At 44.0% G+C, this 21,999-nt stretch overlaps 1 protein-coding gene and 4 non-coding genes across 5 annotated transcripts in view; all 5 read right to left on the bottom strand.

Annotated features, from left to right (window-relative positions):
- Positions 1-20,923, bottom strand: part of WDR43 (WD repeat domain 43) — a 31,275-nt gene extending 10,352 nt beyond the window's left edge. Inside the window, exons 1-10 of the mRNA XM_075595420.1 lie at positions 20,670-20,923; positions 17,953-18,087; positions 15,138-15,259; positions 13,419-13,539; positions 12,095-12,234; positions 7,663-7,765; positions 4,726-4,790; positions 3,632-3,803; positions 2,744-2,830; positions 393-524 (exon numbers count right to left, since the gene is read on the bottom strand). Coding sequence (XP_075451535.1) covers positions 393-524; positions 2,744-2,830; positions 3,632-3,803; positions 4,726-4,790; positions 7,663-7,765; positions 12,095-12,234; positions 13,419-13,539; positions 15,138-15,259; positions 17,953-18,087; positions 20,670-20,876 — 1,284 coding nt within the window. The 5' untranslated portion in view covers positions 20,877-20,923. The remainder of the gene's footprint in view (positions 1-392; positions 525-2,743; positions 2,831-3,631; positions 3,804-4,725; positions 4,791-7,662; positions 7,766-12,094; positions 12,235-13,418; positions 13,540-15,137; positions 15,260-17,952; positions 18,088-20,669) is intronic.
- Positions 1,424-1,500, bottom strand: LOC142494102 (small nucleolar RNA SNORD53/SNORD92). The gene has a single exon (XR_012801337.1). It is a non-coding gene; the product is annotated as a small nucleolar RNA SNORD53/SNORD92 (small nucleolar RNA).
- Positions 11,015-11,092, bottom strand: LOC142494099 (small nucleolar RNA SNORD53/SNORD92). Its single transcript, XR_012801334.1, has one exon. It is a non-coding gene; the product is annotated as a small nucleolar RNA SNORD53/SNORD92 (small nucleolar RNA).
- On the bottom strand, positions 12,934-13,012 carry LOC142494100 (small nucleolar RNA SNORD53/SNORD92). The gene has a single exon (XR_012801335.1). It is a non-coding gene; the product is annotated as a small nucleolar RNA SNORD53/SNORD92 (small nucleolar RNA).
- Positions 13,662-13,739, bottom strand: LOC142494098 (small nucleolar RNA SNORD53/SNORD92). The gene has a single exon (XR_012801333.1). It is a non-coding gene; the product is annotated as a small nucleolar RNA SNORD53/SNORD92 (small nucleolar RNA).
- Positions 20,924-21,999: the final 1,076 nt, after the last annotated feature.

Below are 21,999 nucleotides of genomic sequence, written 5' to 3'. Positions count from 1 at the left end.
CCAGTGTGTTTAGTGTTATTGGGTTGACAAATCTAAGGCACCTTATGAGGAATGGGGTATGATGTTAGACCCAACAGGAGCAGAAGTTGGACCCACACAATCTCTTGTTCAGAACAGCAGCTCTAGCAGTGTGAGCTAAACCAGCTGATGTATAACAAGACTAAATATAAATGGAATTTAACTACTTCACTGCCACAGACCACAATATGTGCAGATACTTACACAAAGCGAGAGCACCAGGTCATTGGGAAACCTTAAAGTAGGGCCCATGATTACATGTCCGTAAGCAACACCAAACTATCGGTTGTTCCCAACTCCCCTGAATAAGTTGCATTTTCACGCTAAAGATGGAAGCTGCAAGTAAAGGTGGCAGCAGGAATCCCCCAGCTCACCTCTTTGTCTCCTGGCTTCCTCTTGCCGTCCGGTTTCAGGGCTACAGAAGGCGCGCTTTTTATTGCCGCGCTGTGACCGGGAATTCCCGGGACTAGAACCTGGACATCGGAAGTTACAACCGGAGTTTTCACCTATTAAAAACAAAATAAAAACGTAAGCGTATTGGTCACAAATAAATCGATGTTCTTGTGTAACGCGGCGTCCACCAGCGGTTACATTCGAGGTTAAAATTACACCAACACATAAACCCAGCTGAGAACTTGCAGAGTTGGGTCAATGGGAGCACCTACTACTAGGCTGTAGTGAGAAAGCTATTTCATAGAGGACAATATATTCAAAGAAAAGCGTGGTAATAAAATGTAGTGGGGTATAGCTGCCAAACAGCAATACAATTTATTTATTATTTTAATTTTTTTTAATGCTGTGGAATAAAAAAATAAACAAAATAAGCAATTTATGCCCTTTTGGAGGGGGGGGGGGGGGAGATATTGTAAAGTAATTTTTGAAATGCTGGAAAATCCACGGTTGTCATTTAGTCATCGCTCTTCAAAAACACCTCCTCACTGCATGGGGATTGAATGGTTAATCAGAATTATGTACGGACCCTGCATGTCAGAATCAACTTAAACTGGTGGAACAAAAAGGAGTATGCTAAATTCAACATGAATGGTCAACATTTCAATATTTACCGAATTGAGAGGCAGCCACCACCCAAAACAAAAATAAATCAATACGATAAACTGTTGGTCGATATTATTCAGACGTTTATTATCTCACTGGCATCAACGGCTACCGTGGCCAGTTCTTGTTTTAATGCGAGAATGGCAGTGGCCATTTTAATTTCACTAGCAGGAAGATTTTCAGCAAAACTCACCCAAAATATGTATTTTAAAAAAAAGGATTGGCAATGCTACATGCCGGAGCAAAGTGGCTTCCCAACAGTACAAATGAAAGGAAATATTAGGTCATATTTGGGAGTGCACGTTTAAGTACCTGAGAAGCAGACAGGCCGGAGAACTCATTAGACAGTACGCTCAGACAGCCAAGAGAATTCTAGCATCACAGTGTTCAGAAGTATGCGAAACCATTCTCTGATCATCACAGCGTGCGTATATTACAGAGCTAGGGCCGGCCACGCAGCAAGGGGCTTCATATTACTCAAGCAAACACTACAGGACCAGCTTCCTATAGAAGACCCTACAAACATTGCGGCTTCTCACTTAAAACGAAAAGCCATACTCATTCCCATTATGAAAAAAACTTTGGGATACGGATTATAAAACAGGGCTTACTTGTTGAGCGATTTATATGCATAGGCCAAACACAGTATATATGATGCAAGTTTATGAAGGAACAAAATATTTTAGGATGAAAGCACTATAAAATAAAAAAGAAATGCTGGACTGCTTGTAAATCCCCAAGTTACAGAAATAAAAGCACTTGAACATTCAGCGTTCTTTGTATTTCTTGTAAGAAATAAATGACGACAGTTGCACGTAAAAAACAAACATACATATACATATAATTGGCTTCCTTAGAAATATTCAATTCCCCATTTTATTTACTTATTTATATGCTGTGAATAATGAATGTTTTGGCTACTTCTGTTTTCTGCTTCAATCATCACATAATTACTGTTGAAAGACCAAGGGAAAAGGTACTTGTAGATTTGATAACTGAACGTCTCATCACCCGAAAACAAATGGGTAAAGACTGTCAAAAGTAAACAAAGAAAATAAAGGACGCTACCAAATCTCTAACCGACATTGATAGCAATATAAATGTAATAAAAATAAGTGTACCGGGGGGGTTGAGGGTGAGATAGAAATAGGGGAAAGAATGACTATGTGACAAGTTTTTGCCCCCTAAGAGATTATATAGAATAAAAATAAAACATTATTTTATGATGAAGGCTTTAAAACAGCCCCTTTAAGATCATACATCACTTAGGTATAGCCTCGAGATCTGGAGTGCCGGCAGTCCAGGGGTATTCGGAAAAGAAAATGCTGCCTGAATTCCAGGCATCCGAATGCAGTCAAGTGAGTGCACCTACTCTCTGTCCGATCATACATCGCTTCACTAAAATAAGTGTCTGATAACAGTTTTCAGCTGTATATATTCACCTAATGCCATTTCTCCTCAAAGACATTGTTTCTCAAATACAGAGGGGATTTTTTGTGTGGCGTTCGTGCAAACTAAAAGTTCTGAATCAGTGCACGAAGGTCCACTATGTATATTTAGAAATACCAGAAAAGTAAAATTATTCTCAAGCCGTGCGTTAGTCAAATTCCACAGTAAAAGCTTAGCCGGAAACCAGCAATGGCTGAGCACGATTACCCATAATGCTCACCTTTGTCACAGGCATATCTTTTCTGAGCGTCAGCGTTTTCTGGATGTCCCTTATTAAGCATATGTGAGGCTCATTTGTCTTCAGCACCTTGTAGAACGGAAACAATTAGAGATGGTCAGAACAAATGTTGGTCCAACAAGTATTACCCTCCTTCTAACAGATTATCCTAAGTGTTTAGAGCAGGGGTGGCCAACTTCAGTTCTCAAGGACCACCAACAGGCTAGGGAATTAGGAAAATCCCTGCTTCAGCAGAGGTGGCTCAATGAACGCCTGTGCTGAAGCAGGGATAGCCTTAAAACCTTACCCGTTGGTGGCCATTGAGGAAAGAAGTTGGCCACTCCTGGTTTAGATTCATCATTCTAGTTTGTGCCTTCAAGATCAATCATTATGAAGAGGCCAAAATATATATATAAAAAAGAAAAATACCAACCCTTTCTTTTTATCAATTGCACCATTACTGGACAAGATATTAATTTAGGCCTCGGAGCAGGCAGTTTTATTGTGTGACCTCACTGCACACATGACTGATCAGGGTAACAGAACGCGTGGGAAGGAGCAGACTCGAGGCTGCTCACATGCTGCAGGAGATACGCTTACTTCTGAGCAGTAGAACGGAACCGACTGATCAAGAATACATAATCCCCACACTAAAAAAACCCAATGATGCCACGCTGTGCCAGCCCCAGGACAGTGTGGTGCAGCTTTGGGATAACCACCAAGTCCCCTGGACTCTTTCCAATCCCCAAAAATAGACAGTACAGCACACGGATCGTGTGCCGATACTGAAGCTACAGCACCCCCCCACGCTCCTTACTGCACCTTACTTTGACCCCACAAAAGACTTCATATAATTTAAAATTCTGTAAGTCAGACACTACAAAGACCTACCACTTTCTCAATGACAGGCTGCATAGTGCTGCCATAAAGCAGCAGCAAAGACTGTCGGTCTGGACAAAAGCTTGCAGCAAGGATAGGAATAGGCTTTGGTGTGGAGCCTCCATCACTGCCAGACGTGGCGATCTGTACAGTACAGGTGGGCATGAGAGGCTTCTTGTAGTTCCTAGACAAGAAAGGGACAGTGAGGAACTTTACGCCGAAGAGTTTGTAGCACATTAGCAGCAACGGACAGAATAAAAATGTTTAGGATGGGAGCAGGTGCTAACCTACGTTCATTAGATCAGAAGTTCATGCTATCCCCTCAAAGCTTTCACATTCATTTACATTAAAAAAAAAATGTAAACATTTAGAAACTAAAGGTCCAAAAGCTTATATCTGAAAGCATGGCCTCAAACATAACCCTTTCACCAAGCTCTCATACCTGGAGCCATAACCATTGTTTTGCGGCTTACTACTGTATATGACAGCCATTTTAACCCACTAAAGGAGCAGTGTGTGACCCCCGGATCTGACATTAACAAGGGTCAGTAATAATGGAGGAACCCCAGGTGATGTTGGCTCTTAAACTTTTTTTTAAAAAAAGTTGGGGGGGAATAGCATTTTTTTTTTTTTTTTTAATGCAGCAATCCCCTTTCAACCACAAAAATTCCTCTTTACCAGTTTAGCAACGCCACTCTCAAAGTCTGCAGTTGCCTCCTGGAGACATTCATTCATCAGGGGTGCGCAATCTTTCCCCACTGCCCCCCCCACAACTTGTCTCCGGTGTCAAATGATATCGCGGGGCCACGTGACGCGACCCTGAAGACAAGGTAAGGGAAGTTACAGAGGCCTCTGTGCGATACCCTGGCATTTAATGTAAATGCTTTGGGGAAGAGCACTGTGCCTCTGTAACTGCCGCACCCCCCTGAAAACTCTTGCACCTTACCCCCCCCAACACTCCCCAGTTTGTGCACCTCTGCATTAGGTCATTACAGCATGAATTATAAGTTGGTGCAATTACCCAATTTAATAAAAGGTTTATTTTTACCAACCACAGGAGAAGAGACATTAAGTGATACAGTAACGTGTTCTGATAATAAACATACCCATTCAAAACATGCTCAATTAAGTGCAACTGCCCATCTCTGCATACAACCGCCAGCTTCAAGGGCTGCAAGAAAACAGACAAACAGTGTGGGTGGACATAAAAGGCACGGTTTCTATATATGTCACTATAAGATCCGGACATTGAATTTGAGACGACTGGTATATGCATTAAATCCTGCATCTTGTATGCTCACTCAGTACAAACAACAATGTTGAACTTCAAATCCTCTATGGGAACGGGGCTTCAACCCGCTTTTATTTAATACCGCAGAGACCATTATAAGCAATATAATCCTATATTCTGGTTTCCCCTGGGCGTGGGGGGCAGGCTTTTTATTTTTTTTGGCCATATCTGCAGCCGAAGAACCGCTCTTGCAGAATAAAGTGACGTTCATGCAGCACATTCAATAGAAAGTAGCACATTAGGACAATGGCTGTGCAGGGTTAAACGGAAGTGTGGGGGAACGGATATGATGCGAGATGGTGTTGGTCTTATTACTGGAAGAAATTCTTGCCCATCAAAGTTAAAATCTTACCTATGCCTGCAGTCATGTTATTTCGGTGTTCTCTATCCTCACAGAAGGCTATGTCCAGCACAGTTGCTAATGCTGAATTATGTGGTAACGGGTACAAAATGCATCAACTTGCACTCAAGTATAAGTAAATCAATAGTTATCTGCACCACTACCATTGAATAGAGGCTTAAAGCTGCAGACCAAGCAATATCAAACGTGGTTTAAAAAAAAAACAAAAAAAAAACAAAAAAAAACAGTACTTTACTGAGAAAATACTTGTAGCATTTTTTAAAAAAAACTCTGACTTACACATTTAACGTATTATAATGTAACAGGCCTTTTGTGTTTCTATAGCAACGGTTTACAAAGTCACATCCACATCCCTTTCTGAAACAGGCTCTGACACCTTTTTGAGCCCTGCTCTCTCTAGCAGTGCACCAATTGTATCTAGTGACTGCCTGAACACATGATCTTCCCCACAGAAGTTTACATCTTTGGTTCAATTCTGCTGCACCGACAGCCATTTAGTTAACCCCTGAGCCGAATCTTCGCCGATCGATCACAGGAGAATGGATCGATCAGCAACGTAACCAATTACTTATTGTGTGGATTGTAATGAAGCACATCTTAAGGTGGAATGGGGAGGTAAAAAATAAAACGGACAGCTTGGACTGCTGCTTTAAGTGACTGAAAGCGTTAGGTAGAAAAATAGGTGCTGGGCAGTTTGGCAATGCATTTGGCTCAGACCATGAATACATTCCTTTGGTGAAAACAATGGCTACACCAGATAAGAAACTGGCCTTTAGTAAGTCAAATATTGTGAAGCCAAAAAGACAGCTTCTTACAGTTAATGCTATTTTAAGAGCATACAGATGACCTTCAGGGATCAGAATAATGGATCCAGAAACTTCTGTATCAGACTTTCCAGCACCGAACAGCAAGTGTTATCAGTAAGAATGTAGTGGGACTTTTGATATCAGCATACCACATGGAGACATGCCAACTCAGTAGAGCCCACGTTTAATCTAGCTATCCAATAAACAAGCATAAACTGCACGGGTTAGCAGCCCTGCGAAGGCAGATAGCAAAGCAGCACAACTCCTATACAGAACAGGGCCACGGGGAAGAATTGTAAAGAACAGTAATGCCAGTCCAGATTAAAAACCAACATCTGGTCCATAATGTGATGGGGAAGAGTGAAAAATACTAATGATAAACATTGTATCCCGGATGGTTAAATCAGTGCAGCACTTGTATTGCCATTTGTCACATTGTATGTGATCCCAGATGTTGCATAAAAAGGTATGTTTGGGGAGGTGTACAGGGAATGGCTACTCTACTGAAAATACTCTCTTACAGAAGCCCCATCTCGGGCTCGGGATGGGAGTTGGCATATTAAGCAGAATTGAAATGCCTGGCAAATCACTTTGCCAACTGGGAGTAGAGCTGCGATTTGTTGGCAGAACCGTGAACCGATGGTGTAAATGTGGGAGTTCAGTATTAGCTCTTCAAAGTTCGGCTAAATGTTTTGCCAGGAATTGAATTTGGGGGGGGGGGGGGAAAGGGGTGGAAACCCTTTTCAAATTTGAGATCGCATATTGGATAGTCGGACATCCCAGGATGCAAAGGATTATAAGCCGGTTGTGCTAAAAAGGAGTACAGCAGCGTCCCGCTTAGCCGACACCCCGTTCTCACTTGCCAGGCTCACCGGCGGCAGAAGAGGACTGAAGACCACAGGAGAAAGACAGCTGGCAGCACGAGAGGAGAATCATGTCAGCGGAGTGAAGAAGTTGAGCGGGCGGCAGCAGGAGAGGAACGCGCTGTATCACTGGCAGACACCGGTCAACTTCCGGTGTTACAGCGCGTTCCTCCCATGCTGCTCCGATTACGTCTTCTCCTGCCACTACCCGCTGTCTCAACTTCTTCCCTCCGATGACATGGTACTCTTCTCCCGCTGCCAGCTGTCTTCCTCCTGTTCCGCTCCTGTGGTCTTCAGTCCTCCTCTTCTGCCGCCGGTAAGTGAGATGGGGCGGGGGGAGGGGAAGACGACTGACGCCAGGGCTTCGGTAACGACCCATATGGAAGTGCCACATTCTCAGTTGCTATTCTGATGCGGTCAGGGTTGAGCAGAGCACGGGTTGCAATGTATTTCTAGTAATTGATAAAAAGGAGACTTCCCGCCATACTGCATTGCCGATAATGGCGGCTGCGGTTCCTTACTGGGTGCTTGTCAGAAACAGTACTGCTGCTGTTAGGCCTTCTGTGGGTGTCAATGTTTCGTGGTCAGTATTACGTCATCAGGAATCGGACAAGTTTCCTGATGAACACGGACAACAAAACGCTACATTGAAGACTGGGTGTTGCCACATCTTGTTTTCGCTTCGCCCCCCACCCCCAATGTAATTCTAGCTCCCCCATTACCTCCTCCTTGCTCTCAGACGGAGTCAGGTCTATGGAAACTGGCGTCTCTGTGAGTGTGAAGGACAGCACCGCGCTTTTCTCTTTCTTCTCAGACCGGATCTGCCTAAAAAAAAAAAGACACAAACCACCAATTACTGGAGATGCTTCCTTCAGTAACCAAGACACGGAGCTCTCCTGCTGCATCACATGTGAAAGCCATCCATCTATTGGAGGTCTATTAATATATAGCGCCTTCTCCTGCAATGATGGCACTTTAACAGCCTCTTACCCATCAACAATTCAAGCCATCACTGCACAGAAGGGTAAAGAAGCTCTAGCTTTCATGAATACAGTGCAGCTATGTTGTACACAGCTTATTATGAACAGTGGCTAGGGCGAGGTTTAGGCACAGTAAGTAAATGCAGTAATACACAACATTCAGTATTGGGATGGTTAGCAATGAAAAGGAGAGAGTAGATATCTTAGGTGTTTAAGTGGGTTACTGGTAAAGCTCGGACACAGGCAAGGAACTAATGTCTTCCGTGAGGAGTCAGTGGGGCTCCATACTGGGAGTCAGGAAGTTTTTGCAGCAAGTGCATCAAGTTAAGCACTTAGAAATAGATGGCGAGTATCCAAGGCTAGAAGAGGTCAATAAAGTTAAGCAGAAAACTATTAGACCAACGGGGCATTATTGGGCTAGTACTTGCAGAGATGTGTGCTGAGCAGTTACACAGGGGTTGAAAGGCTTGCTTTGTTGACAGCCTTGCTTAGTATTAAAATAGCTCATATAGCACAGGACTACTCTGCACATCAATATACCCCTTTACTCAGAATAACTGCACTAACACACTCTTCTAAACTACTCCAGTTATTTTAAGTACAATCACGGGCACCACACAGGTATTTGTATCCAAGGTACACTAAATATACTAATGCCCCCAGGGTTAATCACTATACCCAGCGGTGTATAGGCTACGATTCAGGAGGCCGCAGCAGATAAAATAACGTCCCATTAGTCCGATGGGCCGGAGTGCCGTAAAAGTATATGGGGGGCGGACATTTTTGCCGCCCCGGGCCCAGGCCCAACGGGAAATCCGCTACAGACTATACCTCTTCTATAGTCTCACCTTACCAATACCGACCTCATGAATATATATTCCAATGTCTCCACGACTGTATATCAGCCAGATCCTAGTAATAGCGGTTAGCTCCCAGTAAATGCCATTCTCTTCCCACCCCCTCTTTTGATTAGTTATTTCTATGTACAGGAGGGTCCCGGGCATGCGGCGGGTTCCATTCTAAGGGCCCGCCACAAAGCGAAAAATCGCCGGAAAGCGGAACCAGCAATTTTCGGTATCTGCACATGCGCCGTTCCACGCATGTGCAACCTGGGCAAACTCCCCCGTTCTGCGCATGCGCGACCCCGGCACGTTCTGCGCATGCGCGACCCCGGCACGTTCTGCGCATGCGCGACCCCGGCACGTTCTGCGCATGCGCGACCCCGGCACGTTCTGCGCACGCGCGACCCCGGCACGTTCTGCGCACGCGCAGACATGGCGGCACCCTTCTCGGTGGGGCCTTGCTGTACCAATTATTTTATTTGAACAACTGAATAAATGTTATGTTTTACTCATCTTCATTACGCTGATTAAATGGGTTTTTTGTTTAACTGTTCCCTATTATACACCAATGTATAATAACAAGAGGTACCATCGGAGGCTCTTTCCCCAGTTATACAGTATTGTTTTACCATTTTCTTCTGTGTAGCACCTTCAGTCCTAGAGCGGCCTATCCCCCTCCCCAATTACACATCTCACAGGTCCCTAAAACATGGGTGACTATAGACCTGCAGCTTGCCAGCACAGACTGCTCTTCAAACTACACAGCCTAGCAATGAGGGAGACTATACCGGCTGCAATTCCACATGTGGGGCTATACGTAACCGTCGTGCAGAAGAGCAGTATAGCGAGTCCGTGCACCAATGTATAAAACCAATTTAAGTCTTCCGTCCGTCAACTTTTTCACAAAGGAAAAAAACAGAACTGGTGTTAGGAGTTGGCCAATTTGTGCACCAAAGCAGCCAGTCAAGTTTTTCTTGCCTAAAATACCAATTAATGTAGCTGCAAATGCATAATGCCCTTATATGCATGACCAGGACACACCGAACAAAGAATATGAAAACAATGACATAACATGCCGCACAACGGTGCTATTTTTTTTTTTTTACATAGCTACCTTGGTACGTAAACTCAACCCCCTCACACTCCCTGCAGCATTCACACCTCAAGCTTACGTTATCCCAACCTGTAGCTCACCAAAGGGCAGACCTGCAGATGTAAGCAGGACTTCGTGTCTCGGGCACCAGGGCAAGTTGCGTGATCACCTTGGAGGATTACCGCTGTGCGGGTTCAATCAGAAGCATGGAACCCCCGCAGCGCGATACGGTCGCCAGGCCCGCAGCGTCTGGATTTTTCAGCTGCAGCACCGGAGACAGCAAGTCTCGTTACATCCGTAAGACGTGTGGTGTGTCTTAGACTGCGGCCAGGCCAGCTAGGTATGCACGCGGGCGGTGTGGCCATGACATCACGTAGCTGATTGGGCGAACCGCTCACGATGCGCCAGCGAGCGGCATATTCAAATTTGCTTGTCTCTGCAACCATCTAAGCGCCAGCCCTCGCTCACGCTGGCCACACACATTGCAGCAATGTGTTTCATCGCGGCCAGCGCAAGCGCGCGCACCCGCATCACTGTGGACGAGGCCTTAGGCTGGGGCCATGATACCACAGACCGTGCGCTGAGCGAACAGACTGCCTTGAGGCAGTGTTCGCGTCCATGCGGAAGTGAGTGTACGTTGCGCAAAAAATCAGTTCAAACTGATTTCTTGGCGCGACAGGCCGGTCACGTGAGCGGTTCGCCCAATGAGGGCGAACCAGCTCCGTGACTTCACTTGCACGCCCCTAAATACGCCCACGGACAGCGCGCGTACCATGGCCGAAAAACACACCCGCTTTAAGCGGGTGACGTCACAGCCATGCACGCCTCCGCACGGGCGAAGGCACTATGGCCCAAGCCTAAGGTTGCAAGCCCTGCAGCAGTTCACGGCTATTGTGCGATATCATATTTTTGGCATGTAGACAATTGCGATATTTTTCAAGCGCCGCTTACATGTAAATATACACACAAGTTTATGCTATTCAGAGACATTTGCAGCTCTTTAGAACGTTCCATTCAGCCAAAGTTAATTGGGAAAATTACAAGCTTTAAAGCACTTCGTATTTCAAGCAGTAAACCCAGCTTTGTTTTGAGCTCCCCAAAAATCTACGTCTGGGGAACAAAACAAACACATGAAGTTTCCTACGACACTGCATAGCACTTGCTCAGACAGCCAAGAGAAGTTTGACTTCATTACTTATCAGAAATAAGCGAAACCAAGTTAGCATCATCACAGCAAGCTTACTTTATCTAAACAGGACTAGGAATGTGCAAATTAAATATTCAACTTCAGCATATAACAAACCGCTGCTTCCACCGCAGGAAACTGAATCTACTTAAATATAAAAGTTGGTATCTTATATAAAGAGTTATACCAAAGTTAGAGGGGAAGATGTATTATCACCCTCTCTCCAACTAGAAGCTCATTTTAGATGCACTCAGACTATTAAAACATAACATTTATTAGGTATTAAGCTAAAAAAAAAGTCTACACATAAAAATAATAAATAATGAATGTATTTAGCTCATATGGTGGACACAATTCATATTTACATTCACATATTATAAAATTATTAGTTAGTGAGCAGTATATTCCTTTTGTGTCTTTTGTTCTTATATAAAGAGAAATCAAAGCAAAAAAAACCTGGTAGAAGCATTTTTGATGCAAACTGAATATTTTCAGCACTAGACACACCCTGGTTCCCAAAATATTTAACCCGTGAAGTTACCAGGTTTAAAACTCCCTCCAGGGGAACAAAAATAGTGGCCGATTTGGCCAAAACACTGATCTGTTTGCAAACAAAACCTCTCAAGTGCTTCAGCGTTTATTCTCAGGGGCCAGCATAAAGAAAAAGAATGTACCAAGGTAGCAGGCAATTGTCCGAGTGAAAGGAGGTTAGGCCAATAGGAAGCCCCAGCACCGTTGGTTGTGGATTCTTATTGGACGGCCATCAAACTCCCCTTTAAAAACCAGGAAGTAATACTGGTAACTTCAGCCTGGAAACCGGGGTTCAGGTTGTCCTCTTTCAGGAGAGAGGTCCAATAACGTGGGATCCGAGTTATGCTTACAATAAAAGTAGACAAGGCGTGTCTCGCTACCCCAATAATATTCGTAGAAGATGCTGCGTAGCCCCATTAGGTTGGAATTACCAGATTGTGACCCAACTGGCTAATTCTATACCGTGTTGGTAACACCACGATGCGCCTTACAAAAGCTCTCTCTGGGGCAGCAATTACTTACCACACACTGATTAACCGGTCGTGTACTGCACCGGACAGGAAATATAGACCGGTGGGGTCGTGAAGGGGCTGAGACCCCTGGGAAGGTCGGACTGTCATGAACATGAGTGATGTGACTGCTGTCGAATGACCTGTAAATTGCTGGAGAGAGATACAGTTAAGAAGAGGACTGAAGCAGAATAACCTTCTGAAGTACTTCACGTAACCCCTTTACGGCAAGAGGCCAGCACACCGCGCCTCTACAGGCGCTTTACGCTGGTGGCTTTTAAAGGAGCAGACGCTCCCACAAAGAAATGTGTTTCCCTTCGGTGGGAAGCAGGGGTCTCAAGAGCAGAACCCCATTAATTTCTGTTCCGGGGACCCCCTGCGATAAATACCTCCATAAGGGGGTGCCAGCAACAGCTCTGCAGGTTCAAATGTTGCGTAAACGCGGATAAATAGGAAGCCGAAGGCGATGAAGTCACTGCTCCCTATTGGTCAATGGGATATTTCGATAGCCCAGTCGGAGCTGCTACTGGCACTGACAGAAGTATTTTGGGAAGCAGGGGGATCCACGGTGCCGAAATGAAAGCGGCCCGGCTTCAAACCAATTTTTAAAAAAATAAAGTAAGCAGGACTGCTACTTTAAACCCCCAAAATTGCAATGTGTCCATCCCCAAATAAGGTGAGTCGAGTCATTAAACATTTCTCTGAAACAGAAGAGCCGAGTCCTTTCCATGGCCAGACCAACACTCCAATGCATGTGGAGGCAGTCACGGAAACGTATTTATTTTGCTTTGAAAATTATAAAGTGTCCGAGCAAACTAAACGTCTGAAGTTTCCTACAACATGTCATACCACTTGCTCAGACAGCCAAGAGAAGTTTGACTTCATTACTTATCAGAAATAAGCGAAACCAAAGTTTGCATCATCACAGCAAGCTTACTTTATCTAAATAGGAATGTGCAGCTTAAACACTACGCAATATCAACTTCAGCATGTAACAAACTGCTTCTATTTCACAGAAATCGATTTATTTTGCATCAGTTATAGGGGAGTGGTGAGCACTGGCACACAGGCTCAGGACAGCTGAGGAAACGTGCATCATTGCTAGCAGGTCACTTGAAATCAGAAGAGAAGGGCTGTCATAGTAAGGGACCCCATGTAATTACTTGGAGGGTAGTGTGACATTTGTCATGTGTAGCAGTGGAAACTTGTGCAGGGTCACTTTACAGGTCAAACGTTGCTTAACGCAGCTCACCTGCACAATGCGTTTACAAAAGACCATTGTTTTGTCATTTGTACCCCATAAAATGCATTAAAGAACTGCATCCATTCTTCCATACCCTGTAGATTTCTTTGGTCTCCAAGTCCCACAACTTGATTGTTCGTCCAGCCGAAAGCAGCATCTTTCCATCGGGGCTTATGCACAAACAGCTGACGCTGACGGCGTCGCCTTTCCATTTGCTTTTAGGGAAGAAGCCAAAAAATTATTGTGAATGGTCAAAAAACAAAAAAAAAACAGAAAGTCTAAAAATGTCTGAGGAGCAAAACAAACATCAGAAGTTTCCTACGACACTGCATAGCGCTTGCTCAGACAGCCAAGAGAAGTTTGACTTCATTACTTATCAGAAATAAGCGAAACCAAGTTAGCATCATCACAGCAAGCTTACTTTATCTAAATAGGAATGTGCAGCTTAAACACTACGCAATATCAACTTCAGCATGTAACAACCATCAGGAAACTGAATCTAAAGAAATAGATCTTTAATTAAAAAAAGAAATGAGAAATCGAAGCATAAAAAAACATCTAGTATAAAGGATTAATGCAAACTGAACTGTAATCTGCTGTCTTAGTTTGCATTAAGTGTGAAAGTAAAACATGTGTAATTAAAACATATAATGCACCTTTAATTCTTATGATGTTCCCACCTCATGATCAGGATGCACTACTTAGCAATATTGGGAATAATCTCAGAACCACCGCACAATCCACCATTTTTCAAATAGCACACGTATCTTAGCTCAGTTCACACAAGTATATAAGTTAGTGACACTAACAAGTTACCTTGTAATAGGGTTAAGAATGGTCTATGGTTTCATTCAAAAGTGCAAAAATAATTTACACATGAATGGGTTCTTCTACATCCAGGTCAGTGTGCAGGGTTATTTCACACTTTGCCACGTGCATACGTGCATATAAAATGTATATGTACTGCATTTTGTTACAATGTGGCACATTTCATCTCCCTGGCATAAGAAAGGAGGAGTACTAAAGTTGAAATCCAACACATTGTACTTTTTCTAAAGAAAAAGTTTGTATCCTTCAAATGTAAAGCTTCCTACAAGGACACAAGTCTAACGTAGGACATGCACATTTTACAATATTGGGAAACGTGGGGAAAAAACACTGCAGTGCTTAATGACTTATCGCACTTTCTAAGCAGACATTTACCAAAAGTAACAATATACAGAAAGGTTCTAAATATTAAGATGACCATCTAGTCTCAAACTATGGAGGGAATGTACCTTTACTAATCGTTTTTTTTTGCGTAAGCAGCAGTCATGCAAGAAAATAAACTAAAATGTGAGCTTAACTGAACCTGGAGGGGGGGGAGGGGGGGGAAGTAGTGTCCTTGGAGCTAATCTGTCTCTGATGCGCTGGTCACCTCTATCTAATCATTGGTAACCCAATCTGTAAGGACCTCACGAATCCCAGACAACTAAGGATTTTGCCCACTGGGCAAGAACACTTACTGAATGAACACTAAATGGCTGCGAGGTCTTGGCTCGCTCTAATGGCCTACAGAAAGCAATCACATCAGGAAACGATTTTCTGCTGCCATATTTGTAGTTTGAATATTACATATATCCTGGGGACTCTCACCATAGATTAAAAAAAAAAAAAAGCTTTACACTAGTTCTCAACCCTCCATTGGGATCTAACCTCACAGGGGAATGCACAAGCTTTGCATACGAATCTGCCATTGGTTGATTACCATTGAAACCTGGTCATGCACAGAGGGGAAGCGCTGCTCTGACAAACACGTGCAGGAAGCACTTACCACTTTACTTTGCAGGTCTGTGCGTTCCATTCCACAATGTGTTTATCTTCCGAACAACTATATAAGTGACCGTTGTCCTGGTGCCACCGTATGCAGTTCACTCTACGATCGTGGCCACCGACCTGTCATGGGAATCAAGCACCGTGGGTTAGAGGCGTAAGCAGCGACAGGAAATGTACAGCGCGGGGTGTTAGGATTCAGTATGCGCCAGTTACCCACAATGCATTGCACATGTCAAAGCCTTTTATTGGATGAGCGAAGTGAAGACGTCAACTAGACTGTGACCTCTTTGGTTGTGAGTCTGTGTTTGTTCGTGTGTTCCTGTCCACAGGCCAAAAGCCTTGACATCCTAACTAAGATCTGCCAGAAGTTTCAACCAAATCGGTGCAGCCCATATCGTGGAATTAATTTTTTTTTATCCAAATAGTAATATTGACCGGATTCTTCATGCAAAAACATGAATTATAATATTTTGCAATTTGTACTAAATTTGCAAAGAATTTAAAATAGATTTGGTAACCACGGTAACAGTGTACAATGTAAATACGTATACATTTTCTACTTGAGCCATTTTAACTTCCCCCTTTTTTATTATCGTTACCAATAAATATTTTCAATATTATTATTTATTTCTATAATCTCGTCAGATTATGTTCATGATCTGTCTATACTGCTTGATACAGATAGACACAATGTAGAGGTACATGGATAGGAGATAACTGCACCTCCAGAAAACATGAACAGTTTATGATCAAAGATTTCTTATGTAAGAATTATATGTATGTAACAGTTGTTCAATTATTAGTAACATATGATCAGGTCAATTGGACAATTAGACCAACTGTTGGGACTATAAAAGACTCCGATCCTGGTGATCATATCATTCACCCTGATGAAGTGACAAAGTCACGAAACGCGTATGATTGAACTTTGCAATTTGCGTATCCAGTAAAGCAGAGATTCAACCAGCCCAGTAATCCCACGCGTCAATTGGAAATCCAGCGTGTCTCCTACAGGAAGTACAGGAGTAACAGAAGGTGGGAGTAGACGAGGTCTTGGAGAGCGGTGAGAAGCTCCAAGGACACATGCTAAAGGGCACCAAACATCATGACTTTTTGTTTTTTAATCTATCACAGATGAGTTACCTGTGTTTGTAATGATTGTTACTATTAAACAGTATTATGCTATGGGGGGGTTGTAATGATTGTTATTATTAAACAGTTCTATGCTATGGGGGGGTTGTAATGATTGTTACTATTAAACAGTTCTATGCAATGTGGGGTTTGCGCTCTCTCTTTTCTTGCGGTTACATTGCTTCTATCTAGTGAGGATTGGAATCCCTGCGTGTGAGAGAGCTGCATACGCACCTGGCAGAGAGGCCGATTCACACTGAAGTACAACATCTAAGGAGGATTATTATAGGAATATATGAAAAGACAAGGGCTATAGCTAGCCGGGGTCTGTTTTACACCTGCTTTTTATTTATTTTTTAACAAATCTTGAATTTTCTTTAATTAAATTTGATTTTTTAATGTTTATGCACTTTATCACATTTGCTATAATGTAACACTTGTGTATTGCACATGTAAAATGTATATACATCTCAGTGTATACATGTATTAATATTTATTTATTTTCCTCCACAAATAATTTGGTGATTAGGACACTTTTTGAAGCGCACTTTTTTTCTCCATTTTAAACCGTAAACAACAATCTGCAGATTTACTATGACATCCATGTGACACTGATAATTATTAGCTCCGCAATAGGTTTTGGTCGGTTTTCCATGGTACTCACGATGTCAGTATAACTTTTCATACATCACGGCTTTCTTGAAAATAATATGTTGAGTTGAAGTGATATTCAGTATTTACATTTGTGTGTGACTTGGAGACAGCGCTTGATCGTTGTGACAGACAATAGCCGCCCTTCTGGGCAACTTCGTTATCGTTGCCCAGACTGTCAGTGGTAACTCGGCTTATTTATAGGTTTGTATAATAGCGCACAATAGTGCGAGAATTAAATTGGCAGGCATTACCGTTTTTAACTGAAGTTTGAGAATACCAAGACAATTTGATGGTGTTCCAAAGTTTGATTTTCCCGTGGTATGAAGACATTAGGTTTAATCGCTCGTCCAATAACGTGGTATAAAAATAGTGTTTTCCTAGTTTTATATAGTACGAGGTCGGTAACTGGTTATATACACAAAGATTAGACCGACAATGAATAACCTAAATACCTATACCTAAATCTGCTGTCACTAACTCAACGCATTCAATTTATTTATAAAAATGTAGTTACCTCTCGTTTTCAAGTGTCCCGAGCACAGAGTTATGATGACAAATACATGGTTACATTAAATGAACAGGGTTAAACATTACGTATATAGACATTGCATGAACAGTAACATATTTTATCTTTTAGGCGTATGAAACCGTTACAGACCACATTAACATGAGACAGCTTTCCTTTTGAAAGCATTTAGACTGGTGGCAGCTTTGAGTCTCGGATAGATTGTTCCAGGTGTGAGGTGTTCCAGGTGTGAGGTGCACGATAAGAGAAGGAGGAGCGACCGAAGGAGACTGCACTGCCAGACGTCGCTGGCCCCTACGGCAGTCAAGGAGTTAAAATTTCCTTAAATGTATATGACGTGTTGCTTAAAAAAAACCTGCAGGTCACTGCAGCAGAAAATGTGTTCTGGAAACTCACACCAAAAGTGACCATCTTTACCCATACTATCTGTGCTGGCATTAAAGAGAAGACACACAAACACACACACAAACACAGAACCTGATGTCAGAGTAGGAATGCTTACCAGTTTGCTCTGTAATTCTCCTTTAATGATGCTATATAATAAAATGCTGCCGGTAGCTGTGCCAATACTCAGGAGGTCGTACGGTTTGTCTCCATCCACAGCTTCCGATTTCCTTTTCTTTTTTTGAGGGCTTTCCTAGTAAAGAAAAAAGATCTTTATATAAACTCAAATCAAAGAGACAGACACGTTCTCACTAGTTCACTTAGGCATTTATGTTTCAAGACCTCTCCAAATCTCAAGAAACATTTTAAAACTTACAGGAAAAACCAAGCTACGACGGAATGGGCAGGAGAGTAGAAGTGATGTTTGAATAGCCACGTAACTTATCTTATATTTGTACTGTGACAAAGTATTCCACAGTAGTGTGTGGAGAACAACACCACCACAAGTTAAGACAGACAAACAGGAAGGAGATCCCTGCTACAAAAAGCATACACGTGCTGGACTGAGGGCATGTCTTAATTGATACACAGCACCAGTAGACTGCCAGAGCTTCCATGTAGGTTTTATGCTTTCCAACAGGGAAAAGTTAATGTGCTAGTGTCTGAGAGGTGAGTTGGATGAATGGAGTGAGGTAAAGTAGCTGCTGCACCCATTAGAATGCTTTAAAGATCCTGGATTCTACCCTCCCAAGTAGAAGCAGTTTCCCAACTTTCTGCAGAAGACTTCAATTAATTGGAGGCTTGCCATCTTCTGGTACTGGCAGGAGGCAAAGAGAGCCCACTGACCCAAATCTCCCACCAGCAGACTTCAGAACCATGCCATTTTCAAAAATAGTATTCCCCATACGCCAACCAATCACCGGTTTATAGAGTTAAATTGCGTGGCTTGTCGATGTATGGATTTAATTTCCAGCTTTATCCAAAGACTGATTTGGGCATGTCACAGAGCCGTCATACTATTTTCTCATTAAAATCCAATGGCTACTTAATTACAACAAACTCTTGTCCTATTAAACTTAATTAACCCAATTAATTAGATTAGTTATCAAAATTACAGTTAACAGTAACATACATAAGAGTGACTTCTACTGGCCACAAGCAGTGATAAATTCTCAGGACACAACGACATCCAAGAAACACAAGCATATTGCCAATTATGTGCTGAATTTGTCTTTATAACTCTTAGCAACATAACCCCAATGCCATCATCAGATGCTCACTCAGCAACAAACAGGGCTTATGACGCAAAGCTTTGTGGGTTTCATATGCCACACGTATACATTATGGCATGGAGACCCCCCAGTCCCACTTAAGCATACATGAGAACCAGAAGTCATCAGTTCATTCATTTATAGTCAAATAAATCATATAACACAACTAAAACGTACAGGTCCAATTACGTACGCAACAAAATTCAGAAGCACTTCCAAAAACCGCTGCGAACAAACAACTAAAAATCTTCAATTTAAGAGGTCCAACCGAAATACGCATCAATACATACAGATGTGAACAGGATGAAAAGGTTCAGGGAGATATTTTTTTCAGCAAAACACTATGTTGGGCCTTGTACAGTGAAGCAATACTTTAAACACCACATGGGCTACAACATGGTCACAAGGCTCCCTAGAAAGATGTATGTGCCTCCTGTAGATTCAGGAAACCTTTAATAAGCCTTAGTTAACCCCATAGCTGCCGGATTTGTTAAGCAGATCAATGATTTTTAGGGTCCTCGGGTACCCTTTGAACTTCTGATCCAGTAGTTGAAGCATGGCCTAACATGCCCACACAGGACACACATGCCCCATGCTTGTCTGCCGCCTCATGGGACTCACCAATCTGATCGGTAACACACACACACCCCCCCCCCTCTGAAAAGCAACAGAATAGACAGCAATGGACAGGTTAAAAAAAGGATCAGAGGACAGCATTAAGGAGTGAATAGGTGACAAGAACATATGGACCCCAGATTTCAGCACACGTGATGAGGATCAAAGGCCTGGAAGTGGGGTGGTGGACTCAGGGTATCCCTATCAGATTTTCTGCTGAGTTTTATATTTTTATTTGCTGTGTGCAAGTAAAAGTAACACGTCAAAGGGCAGAGTTTATAAATCACTCACTGTAAGTGAGGTCTCTTAAGCAACGACCTCCCCCCATACCAATCACCTACCCCCACCCCATACACCTCCATACCAGATCATCCACACACCCCATATCCCCCACCATCTGCACATTCTCCCCCAGGCCCCGCACCACGTCGCAGTTCCCAGCCCCGCACTCCGCTCACGGCAGGACACGAGACATGTGCTTCTCCTCAGCACCCACACCGCACAGATCCACATCTCCCCGCGGGACACACACACAGTGGAGGAAGCTGGAACAGGCCCCATGTGGTGGTCTTACGCCTGATATCCCCGTACACTTACCGTACCTCGGGTCTCCAGCCCCACACAGCCCCAGGGACCCCAGCCCGGGCCTCCCACAGCCCCAGGGACCCCAGCCCGGGCCTCCCACAGCCCCAGGGACCCCAGCCCGGGCCTCCCACAGCCCCAGGGACCCCAGCCCGGGCCTCCCACAGCCCCAGGGACCCCAGCCCGGGCCTCCCACAGCCCCAGGCCGGGCCTCCTCCAGCCTCAAACTGCCCCGGCGACCCCCAGCCCGGGCCCCTCACAGCCAAACACTGCCCCGGGCCTCCCCCAGCCTCACACTGCCCCAGGGAACCCCGGCCGAGCCTCCCCCAGCTCCACACTGCCCCGGGGACCCCCAGTCGGGCCTCACCTTGTCCGTCCGGCCCTGCGCCCACGCCAGACAGGTGCAGGTGGCGCTGAGGTGCGCGGAGGGCACGTACTCCCTCTTCAGCCCCCCGCCTCGCGTGTCCCACACCTGGATCCGTCCGTCCGGCCCAGACAGGGCCAGCAGCTCGCGGCCCCGCGGGGAGAAGGCGCAAGGAGGGGGGTGCAGCTCGCGCACGCCGCCCGTCGCCATTCCGTGCTCCGCTCGCAGCCACGTGTTTAAGGCCGGAGCATGCGCAGTGCTGCACGAGGGAGGGGAGGAGCATGCGCAGTGCTGCACGAGGGGGAGGAGCCGCACCCCCGGCGGGACGTCACTCCGTAGGACGTCACCCCGCTGTGGAACGCAAAGGGAGTGTCATGTCAGCCTCCATAAGGGACATGAGAGAGGAAGGGACATGAGAGAGGGAGGGACTGAGAGATTCACACTGCCACAGGGGACTGCATGCTGCCATTCACCGGCATGTGTGATATATATCTCTCCCGAGCAGGAATAAAATCTCTGGGCACCTCAGCTCTTCAGACCTCACTTATCCTTTCATCAGTTACAAGCATACACTAACCCTCCTTTTTACAAGCACACTCCTCACCATATTACACACTGACCCACGCACCCTTAATCATAAACATTTAATACACACACACACTTCTATTACTTACACCACAAACCTTCCACCAAGCGGGCACTTGCTGTGCAGAGATGGAGTCACCTAAACATCTAATAGAAAAAACAGGTTTACACCTAAATAGTAAAGCAGTTTGTATTGAACTCTTTTTTTGCCTACATTTATACAACGCACTATCATTGTGCCATAACACATTTTCACAGATTTGTAACTTATATCATAAATATTAATCAATTACACATTTTAAACTTTTTTTAATATGAATAAATCTATGTACGTACTTGTGATGCTCAATGTTTCTCCAATTTCTCTCCACAATTTGTCATGCAGGCACCGTCTGGTATGACTTGCATTGCGGGTTCCACAAGGCATCTCTTTGAAAAACCTCACCAATTAGTTGTTCAGTGCTAGATGTATCCATAATAATTATATACTGTATATAAAAAAGTACTATTACACTGTTCAAACAACCAAAAATAAAGACTTTGCTGTAACCAGTCTCAAAAGTTCAGCTTCACTCTGATTGGTTATAATCATGTCATGTAATGTGCCAGTCACGCGGAAAAAATAATAATTTTCTTGACTCATGGAAATGCCATTGTGCGCACTTTGGCCGCCTTCATATGGGTCCTTTGTTTTGTTCGCACACAGTCACGCTTACTATAATCGCGGCCTTACCCCGCAGTGCTGGGC

This window comes from Ascaphus truei, chromosome 4 (assembly GCF_040206685.1).
Source record: "Ascaphus truei isolate aAscTru1 chromosome 4, aAscTru1.hap1, whole genome shotgun sequence".
NCBI lineage: Eukaryota > Metazoa > Chordata > Amphibia > Anura > Ascaphidae > Ascaphus > Ascaphus truei.
The sequence above is the reverse complement of the archived record's forward strand: the minus strand, read 5'-3'. Positions and strand labels throughout refer to the sequence as shown.